The sequence below is a fragment of the Nicotiana attenuata genome, unplaced genomic scaffold (assembly GCF_001879085.1).
Source record: "Nicotiana attenuata strain UT unplaced genomic scaffold, NIATTr2, whole genome shotgun sequence".
Lineage (NCBI taxonomy): Eukaryota > Viridiplantae > Streptophyta > Magnoliopsida > Solanales > Solanaceae > Nicotiana > Nicotiana attenuata.
Genome location: NW_017670696.1, coordinates 115,149 through 126,042, shown reverse-complemented (window position 1 = coordinate 126,042; position 10,894 = coordinate 115,149). Strand labels below are relative to the sequence as shown.

The 10,894-nt window shown below is 39.7% G+C and overlaps 1 protein-coding gene across 1 annotated transcript; it reads left to right on the top strand.

Annotated features, from left to right (window-relative positions):
* Nucleotides 1-6,108: 6,108 nt before the first annotated feature.
* Nucleotides 6,109-10,281, top strand: LOC109242405 (velvet complex subunit B-like; the record flags this gene model as incomplete). Its single annotated transcript, XM_019409271.1, is given in 3 exon segments — nucleotides 6,109-6,397; nucleotides 7,726-8,004; nucleotides 8,963-10,281. Coding segments are annotated over 3 exon segments (1,650 nt in total). The 3' UTR covers nucleotides 10,073-10,281.
* Between the last annotated feature and the right edge of the window lie 613 nt (nucleotides 10,282-10,894).

Sequence of the window (10,894 nt, the reverse complement as noted above, 5' to 3'; positions counted from 1 at the left end):
TGTCCCATGAGGACGATTGTTCAGAGACATCGAAATTTGGCCCACCTGCACTTCAATATTCTTGATTGGTGCATCATGTGCATCTACTCTCTCATTAATTTTTGCATTAGGCCCAATAACCTGCTGCATCATTGCTTCAAGTCTAGCAAACCCATCTTCCTGCCTTCCACCATGCTACTACTGAGGAGGGTGATACCCCTGCTGCTGATTCTGATTATTATATCCCTGTTGCCTTGGGTAAGGAGCCATATTGTTAGGGGGTCTCATACCTCCCATGTTCCCAGTATTGAACTGTGGCTGGGCTGGCCTGTACTGCTGATTCTGCTGGCCCCAATTCTGACCACCCTGTCTCTGGCCTCCATAATTAGACACATAGTTCATGTCTTCAGGATAGTGATGATGATCATGTTCCGCATTCCACTGATTACCAATTGGCTGACTAATGCAAGATGCACACAAGCTTCCATTGGTAGTGTCTACGATGTGTACCTGTTGCTTCTACCCTGACTCTTCCACCTTTTTGGTGAGTATACTCATCCGAGTCAATAAGGTGGCCATATTTTCAGCCATAGAGTTAGATGGATCTAAAGGCACTAAGTGAACCACTAGGGTGATAGGTGCATTCCTGGTTATCCATACCGAATTCTGTGCCATCTTGTCAAGCAGACTCTGGCCTTCTCTCCATGTTTTGCTAAAAAATGCTCCACCAGCTGAAGCATCAACTATGTTCTTCACACTATCTGACAATCCCATGTAAAACCGCTGTCCCAACATCAGATCTGGGACACCATGGTGTGGGCATACAACCAGTATTCCCTTAAAGCGTTCCCATGTTTCATGCAGTGTCTCCATTGGTCTCTGTTTAAAACTCAAAATTTCATCAATTTGTTGAGCAGTCTTGTTGGGTGGGTTGAACTTGTTGTGGAATTGTTTGACTAACTCCTCCGAAGTTGTTATGGAATTTATGGGGAGTGAGTTCAGCCAGGTCTGGGCAGCTCCTGTTACTGAGAATGGGAACAACAACAACTTGATTGCTTCCTGAGTTACGTTGGGCTGCCTTTGAGTTTTGCATATTGACAGGAAATTCTTCAAGTGCTGCTAAGGATTTTCGACTTGTGACCCCGAAAATAGTCCCTTGTGTTGCAACAAGTGCAACATGTTATTCGTGATTTGGAATGATTCAGCCTGTATCTGCGGGACTACAATCGTTGTGGCCAGATTTTCAGCTGTAGGTTGTGCCCAGTCATAGAGAGCAGCCTCTGGCACAAGAGGTGCCGGTGGATTGTTTTCGTGATCTCCCATGTTCGGTTCAGATTGTTCAATTGTTTGTTGCTGTTTGCTTTTCCGGTTGGCCCGTTCAAGGCCTTAAAAACTTTTTCGGGATCTGATAGAGCTTCGAACACTTCACCAGTTCTCGTTGAGTTTCTAGGCATGCACCTGTGCAACCAAGTCAGCAAACGTTAAAATTTCAATGTATAGATTGGGTATAGAGAAAACTGACTACACTAAGAATTTTTGTATTTCTTTCAATTGTAATTGATAACACCGTTAATTCCCCGGCAACAGCGCCAAAATTTGATCACGCCCAACTATGCCTTATAAAAGGACACGCGGACGTTGCGAATATAATCTGAGTATTTATGCCCAGAGTCGAACCCACAGGGAATTAACCAATCAATTACTTTCGTTGGACTTACTAGATTCTACGGAATCAACTTCCTCAAACGTTGTAAATAACAGTTGATGGTATTACTAATAACTAAGACTGAAAGTAAATAAACAGCTGAAAACTAACTATGCTTGAGTTATAAACAATTAGGAGAAGGTTCTAAGGTAGTGATTTCCCCTATTGATGGAATCCCTTCCGGTTATGTTTCATATAGATTCACCAAAATATCTCTATCAATCATGAGCACTACTTTTACCGTAAATCTCTCCCGAGTAATCACGATAATTTACTAGACGCACTCTCCCGAGATACACTAGTTGGCTTTGTTTATTACAGCTCACTTTAGATTGCACCCAAGGCTTCGTTATCCCTAATCCCGCCTTTAAACCCGTAGTTATAGATCCCTCTTATACTTTGGGAGTGATGCTGTTCAACAAATACCTAAATATGCACTCTTTCCCGAGTTATGCACACTAAATAGGCACAGCTAATTGAGGATCCTGTCAATTAACTACAACAAACACGTAGTTTAACAAATAGAGATTAACTGGCAAACTATATTAACATATTCACGAAGTTCATCGTTCAATAGGTTCCATCAAAATCTTAGACAAAGGATTTAGCTACTCATGACAAAACGAGAATAAACTACTAAATTATTCATAACGGGTAATTGCAAGAATAAAAGAGATAGAAAAACTCTAATGTTTGGTTGATCTTCTCACACTTGTTCTTGCCTCCAAAAGTAGTCTAAAACATGCTTCCTTTTCAACTTGGGCGAGTTTCTAGAGCTTATAAGGGTTTTACAAAAGTTTCCCCGAAAATACACTTTAGTCCCCAGACTTCCAGCAGCGTGAACAGTTCACCGCGGTCGCGACGTGGACCGCGGTCGACCGCGGTGATAGCTGACCTTACTGCCTTACGCTTTAATCCACTGCGGTCGCGCCGCGGTCCACCGCGGTCGCGGTGGAATTCTTGTCCAGGCCATTTTCTGATCCTTTATGCTCGGGTACTTCTCGAGTGGGCGTTTTCTTCACATTATCGCCTCCAAAACACTCCATGTTGCTTCCTCACCTATAATATTCCCTGCGAAACAAAAGAACACTAGTTAGGGCATTTTGTTGGCGAATTACCTATAAAACAACAACAAAGTATGGTCATATTAAGGTGTAAATATCAACTATATAGCCTACTATCAATGGTACTTGCACATTTGATTTGGATTCCTTTGAGCTGGATCAGTTTGTAGGGGTCTGGGCCACTTAGTATCTTTGATTTGTCCAATGGCTGACACAGTACCTGAAGCATCGTTACTGAAGTTGTACTTTGATAACTGTGGTGCTTCCTTAGGCTCGACATGTTTATCGAAGCCATTCTTACTCATGAGCCCTCGAGAATTTTGACCTCGATCATTCCTTCGATCATTTCGAACGGGATTACATCTCAATCTGTTGTTCCTTCGATCTGCATGGTTGGTATCGATCTCTGTTCGATCGGGGCTCTCTGTCAATGACCCTTTGAATCCTGCCTTCAGACCTGTTTTGGTACACGGAACCGGATGGAGCTCCCAACTGATCATCCTCGACTCTGATCTTCGATTGGTACCGATTATGCACATCGGCCCAAGTCACCGCTGGATATTCAATCAAATTCTTCTTTAGTTGACGTGATGCTATCGAACTTCGCTCGTTCAAAGCTTGATTAAAGGCTTGGACAGCCCAATCATCAGTAACTAGGGGTAGGTCCATGCATTCCATTTGAAATCGAGACACGAATTCTCTTAGCATTTCATTGTCCTTTTGTCTCACTTTGAAGAGGTCCGACTTCCTGGTTGCGACCTTTATCGCTCCAGCGTGTACCTTTACGAATGAATCAGCGAGCATGGCGAAAGAATCAATGGAATTGTGCGGCAAATTGTGGTACCATATCAATTCCCCTTTAGATAGAGTTTCTCCAAACTTTTTCAACAAAATGGATTCAATCTCATCATCTTCTAAGTCATTTCCTTTTATTTCGCATGTGTACGAAGTGATGTGTTCATTAGGAGGTCCCGTTGTACTTGGGGATGTATGACATACGGAACTTCTTAGGAATGGGCTTCGGAGCCGCACTTTGAGGAAAAGGCTTCTGCACGAACTTCTCCAAATCCAAACCCTTTAGGATCGGGGGTGCCCCCGGTATTTGGTCAACTCGTGAGTTGTATGTTTCTACCTTTTTGTCGTTAGCGTCGATTTTCTTTTCACCTAATTCTATCCGTTTAGTGAGCTCCTCGAGCATTTTCATGATGGTGGGATCAATTTCCAATCCATTTTCGTTCAACTTTTCCTGCACGGGTTCGACCCTATGAGCAACTTCCTGTGATGTATCGAGTTCGATTCTGCTTGGGGCTCGATTCTGGTTTTGAAGTTGCACTATCGCGGCCTGCTGAGTTTGTAACATTTCAAATATCATTCGAAGGCTAACCCCGCCTTCCTCACCACTCTGTGCATTCTGATCGTCTGCCCGGGCGTCTCTGCAGACGCTATTTTTGGGGTCGGCGCCTATGTTTCCATGAATCTCGACACGTGAATTAACATCGATTGGATCTACGGCTTGTGGTCCATCGGGATTGAATGGAAGTACTCCGTTTTCGGGGGCGACTATGTGCTCATTCTAGCCATGAAGACCAAGGTCGGTGTCAGTGTGAGTGGGTACTGCTTGAGAGTTTGGCATGTTGATTCCTGAAATCAAAAATACTTACGAGAACAAGTGTAAAAGCAGTGTGTGCAATGAAGGTCAATATTAAGCAATCACTATTATTCTTAGCCCCACGGTGGGCGCCAAACTGTTACACTAAAAATTGAGTAACAATTAAACTTGTAACGTGATTTTAAGGATACATAATTTCACCTAATACCAATTGATTAACTTAAAGATAAATGAAGGGAATTGACGAAAATATAAAACAAACCAATGCCTGGGAAATGCCCTCGAGTTAATGAACCATCGAGCTTAGTGAAGTGAGAACAATTGAAGAACAACAAGTTGATAAACCAGAAAAAGAGAAATGTTATATTGCTTTTCTGTATGAATGTAAAATGTTTACAAATGATGGGGACCCTTCTTTATGTACTAGAGGAATTCTAATTGAGGTACAATTCTAATTACGGAAGTAAATCCCATGATTGATACAAATAACAACCCTTGATTTGATCCGTTCCAAGATTTTCGCCGTGATTTCCGACCGGTTACAGATATCTCACCTTTCCGTTATTGCGTTCCGCTCGAAGCTGATCACATCTGGTCTCAATCGTCGGGGATCCCGATCTCGATGGGAACCTCGATCTCCTAACTCAGTACCTTGTCTTCGTGCTCAGGCATGAGCTATTACGAGGCTGACCCTCGATGCAGTTCTCCGATCTCGAAATAATTGCAAAATCGGGCACCCGTATACAAAATCCTTGTTGGAACACTCCTCCAAACAAGTCTCTCTTTGCTTGTCATTTACATCAAATTTAGAACACTTACCCAAAGCATAACCAATCTTACCATAGTAAATTTTGATATTGCCCATTCACAGGTACAACACAGTGATTTATACAGTCATTGAAACATTCTTGATCATTGCCACACCTTGCCTGGCATTTATGAATGCATCTTTGTACATCAGTTTCCCCTTCTGCAGCAAAAACCGTCATCCATATGATTGCAATTCCCAATCGCAGCTTCATGTTTGCTGCCATTTCTTGTGTAATTTGTATTTCAAACTTCTTATTTTCTATCCGATAAATTGATTTGATGGTGATGTTGATCTGTCAAGTTTAAATAGAATGATATAAATGGATTGTGGAAATAAGATTCTTGGAGAAAATCTAACTAATTACACACAACAATTATCGTGTTACTTAAAATGACTAGAACATAATTATTTTCGGACTAATTATACACAACAGTTATCTTGTTACTTAAAATGACTAGAATATAATCCAATGGCCTTAATTTTTATCCTTTTTATTTTTATTTTTAACTAATAGAGTAACTTTAAAGATATTTTTCCCAAGTATTTTCCGTGCATTCGATTTGGAGTTTTGCCAAAATCGATAATTTGCTAACAATAAGGGTATGAATAATTAAAAAATAATAAATAAAAAATGGTCCCTAATAGTTGGGATAAGTTCAAAGCAGTACCTTTGATCTTCGCAGATATTCAATAAAATGCGAAAATGAAAAAGAACTGAAGTTTTCATTTCTTAAGGGTCTCTGTGTAGGAGGATCTTACGCTTGGCACACCTAAGAAGCAACAGTGACTTTTGTAGTATCGAAATTATTTTTTATCAGACTGAACCGAGCGTTAAAAAAGGAGTAAAAGAACCCAAAAAAAAAAAAAAAAAAAAAAAAAACAAAAAAAAAGGATAAAACAAACTCTATAGTTTTCAGCGTCCAAAATAACAAGAACAAAGCAAAGCTTATATATACACTACATCATCGATGAATACATCGCAGTATATGGACAAGCAGATCATGGATCTAACAAATTCACCGAGCAACAATGACTTCATCAACCTCATGAACCCTCACGAGGACATTAGCGGCAGTACAAAAGGGGAAAGTATTGTTCCGGGTTACGAATTCCATCCGATTCGCCCAACTGGATCATCGCCGCCGAAATCTAATGTTGATTCGGGTCATATTACTGGAGTTAGGGCTTGGAATTCTGCTGAATTTAAAAGCAACACTGCTAGCATCAGAGTAATCGCTCCTTCTCCAGTAGTATTCTGTATTTTAAAAAATATTACAAATATTTACTTATACGGATTTAAGTTATGCCCCTGATAGTATAAAATCAGCGAAATCTTAACATGTCATGGTAGTTTAGTTATCATTTTACCAAATTACCAATTAGAGTGGAAGTGTTTACATCCTTAGAGTAAGGAATTTTTACACCATATGGCCATCTTTACCTCTTTACCTGCTGTAGCAAGTAGCGTGTCTTGTCTTATTTTATGAGATTACAAATCTTTTAAGGAGCCTTCCTATAGATATCCTTTAGTGACCTGATAGTGTAAAAGATTCTTTACACAGACAGTGATTTTACACTATCAATGATTTTTAACCGTGGATAACTAGTTAGTTGTCATTTTTACGAGATTACCAGTTAATGCTTATCAGGAGATTTACATATAATTACCTAATAAAAGACCTGATTTTGCAAGTATTCTTTACATCGTCAATGCATAGAATTTGAACTCTAACTTATAATGTACTATATTTTCAGTAGCAGTGTAGGCACACTAGTATTCTGCACCCACTAGCTTAAAATCCTGGATCTGTCTCTAACAATGCAATGAACACTTGCTCTGTTTGATTCTCTTGTATGGGCTTTGGCTGACGACTAGTTTTGATTTCTAGTTGTGTTGGTGTGGAGCTTAGATATTTCTCTATTTGTTGCGTCCTTTGTGGTTCATTAGTGTTGTAGTGCGGAAATTTTGACTTTGCCTCTGAGAATTGGTATTGAAGTTTGCTGTTATAGCTCTGTCTGAATCGTTTTGGTTATTGAACCGTATTAATTTAGCTTGTTGTGAACCACTTGACCATTATGTGGTCACTGACCTTTTTGTTGTGTTTGGGCTACTGTCGCAACAACAATAATTGCTTCAGTTCCAAGCAGGTTGGGTTCTGGGCTTCTCGCACATCCAGATGATGCGCCAAATGAGCTACTAGTATATCATTTAAAATCAATCTTTTGCTTGGCATGTTTTATGAGCAAGAATAGTCAACTTGTATTTATCCAATTATCTTTTGCTATGATAAAGATTCTTAAATTGAAAAGCATTCACAAGAAAAGGACATGCACATGCCCACGATACTCCTCGTATCGTGTGTGCTCTAATTGCTTGTGGACCTTATGAGGCAGTATCGTTCTTTTTTAAGCTCTTTCTCATTTCATTTCTATTTTATGTGGGTTCTGCTGAATCTAGTTGGATATCTACTTGCTTTACTGGGCCAGTTTATGGAACTATATGTAAGTTCTGTCAATGATATGTATCTTGTATTGTAATTTCCGTAATTCAATGCAGAATTATGGTTCTCTTGACTCGCTTGCACCGGCCAAACTCGTTGTGGATAAAGATCTGAGCACTGTTGATTCATCTTTGTTATTTGAAATTGATCATACAGTGAAGAAGTACGCTGATAGTCTTCTACATGCAATAGAGAGCGTTAGTGCTCGACTATCACAGGTAGAAACTCAAAGTCGCCAGATTGAAACTTCTCTTGATGACCTTAAGCTTTCTGTTGATAACAACCACGGGAGCACTGAAGGAAAACTGAGACTGGTGGAAAATATTTTCAGAGAGGTATCATCTTTCATATAACTTCTTCTATATGTTTTGACTAAACTGCTCTATGAGCTGTGTAAGTGTAGGCTGCATTGTTTTATCCTTCGTTGATTATATATGAACTTCTTTTCTTTATATATTTATTTTTTCCGGATTCTTGCTCATTTTTACACTAATCTTAGGAAAATTGTAATTTGCCTCTTGTATTACTGGCTCATCATTTTTTAATATCTTTCTCCGAGAGCAACACCCTTTGCATAAATATACTCTTATGTCTGCTGAATAAGTTTTGGGTAGTTTCCTTGTGGTTTTAAGCTTTTACATCTCTCTATCTAAGGTGTTTCAGCATGTAGGTGTGGGAGAACATTGGTACAATTCAAAGCCATGCAAGGAGAGAATGCTATTGTTAAGTAATGTGTCAGAAGTAATTCTAGATTTGAGCTATACAGATGTTCTGACAGTTGTTATCAATTTGCTATAGTATGATGGTTTTTGTTCTCAAGTTATGTTATTATGTACTAGTGTCTGCGGCGTAGACAATACTATGCTATTTATATTCTTGGCTGACCGTGGCGTATCACTTCAAATTTAAAAATGGAGAAATCAGAATTTGGAAATGGATCAATGTTATCAAGAACTGTTGGACTTTCTGGAACTTTTTTTATTTGCTGAAGTTGAAAGAGAGGATATTCTGGGTGTTCCCTATTCTGGAAGGGAAGAATCATGCCGATGGCATGTCGAATGAAACTTATCACAAGGTTCATTTGGTGATTGCTTGATGAATTAGTATCTTGCTTTTATATCTGTTCCATAGTAGATTGAAAACACTATAACCGATAAAAAGAATAAAAATAATGAAATAACTACTAAAAGGGCTAAAAAAGAAGATAAAAGTTTACCTGTTTCCTTTTTCTTTTTGTATCATCATTATGAGCTATGTTATCTTTAATCTTCTAGTTACACAAATTTCATGTAGGTGCAAGATGGTGTACAGGTCATAAAGAATAAGCAGGATATAATGGATACTCAACTACAGCTTGCAAGATTTCTAGTTCCAAAGCTTGAGCAGGAAGTAGACACCCACAATACTACACACGTGGACTCAGCACAACCAAGGTCATCTGCTCCTGTTCTGTCTCACCAACAATTTCCCCCTGTTGTTGCGCTTGCTCAACCGCCTTTCACTCTTCCTCCACCTAATGCTCCTCCACCCCCTCCGCAACAGAATACACTATCTCAAGTTCAGCTTCAGAACCAGTTGGCCCAGAACCCAATTCCTTCTAGCACTCAAAAAGAAACTTATTTCCCACCGATTGGTCAAGCACTAGGAAACTCTTGTCAGCAGTACCAGCTGCCGGCACCGCATCAGCCACAGACCTCTATCCCACCACCTCCACATCAAGGGTATCAGCCTTTGCCTTCACCACTGTACTCGCAGCCACCTCCACCTCTTCAAGGGCATCCGCCTTATACATCTGTTAATCGCTCACAACCTCAACCTCCATTGAGCCATCATCCTGAGGAGAGACATCGTATAGAATCGCAGAATTATCCACTACCAAATACCAGTCAACCTCCCCCTAATCCATCAAGTGGAGCCCCTGCGTCCCAGCAGTTTTACGCAGCTCCCTCTAATATGTTTGAGCTCGCATCTGGCAGACAGGTTTCTGGATTTTCTGGTGCTCATGGTCCATCCACTGGCCCGGGTGAATCTTATCCTTATAGCGGTTCCCCTGTCCAGTATGGCAGTGACTCCCCTTTTAAATCGCAGCAACTTGCTTCGGCCGCAATGGGCCAGAGTGGTGGAAGTGGTTATCCACACCTCCCCACAGCAAGAATATTACCTCAAGCACTACATACCGCTTCTACAGTTGGTAGTGGGTCTAGTTCTCCTCGTACTGGAACTAGAGTTCCTATTGATGATGTAGTTGATAAAGTGACAAATATGGGATTTTCAAGAGACCAAGTAAGAGCAACAGTGCGGAGATTGACAGAGAATGGACAGTCAGTTGATTTGAATGTGGTGTTGGACAAGTTGATGAACAATGGGGAAAGCCAGCCGCCACAAGGCTGGTATGGTAGATAACATGTTTTCCTCTTATTCATGTTTCTGTACAGAAGTAGTTTGAGTTATATAGACCAGATTTGGAAATAAAGAAAATCATACGAAATTTTGAAAAAAAAAGAAAATATTTGTTTGGATTTAAGCGATTCTGTTGTGTCATAAAACTTCATTCTTGTGCTTACACAGTGTTTGTTGTTCATTAATGTGACATTTCGGTTCCCTTCTTTGTGCATTTCTTCTCCCTTTCTTGTAATGACTAGAGAAAACGCTGTATTTTCTATATAGCCACTAGTGCTATTAAAAGTCATTGCTTCATCGTCTGAAGAAAAGTGAAGCGAAGGATTATTGCTTTATTGGCAACGCCATGCGCTTTTAAACAACAACGCTCAAAGTAATCTTGACGTGATGCGAATGATTATCTCAACTTTGATGAATTGGATCAATATTAGTATTACTGTGTATTGGATGCAGTAAATAGTTATCTTAATTGAATAAAGTGACTAAAAGTCGGGTGTCGAACCCACAAGGACTTGTTATTAACTATTAACTAAATTAGATTATCCTAACTATCTAAACAAAAATTAAAACTAGAAGTATTTGGTTCTAAACTAATTAAAATAAATAAAAACAAAAAAAGAACGTCGAGCGGAGGAAGAGCAGAATTTTATACTATCAATGTGATGAAAACGATCTAGAGTTATGGGCTATCTAACATTCCTATTGTATTCTTCAATTGAATTGACTAACTAATTCATCTAGTTTATTGGTTAACAGGGTTAATATTGCTCATAAGAATCTGTCGAGTTCTTACTCGCCTATTCAAGCTAACCTAACGCCTATATG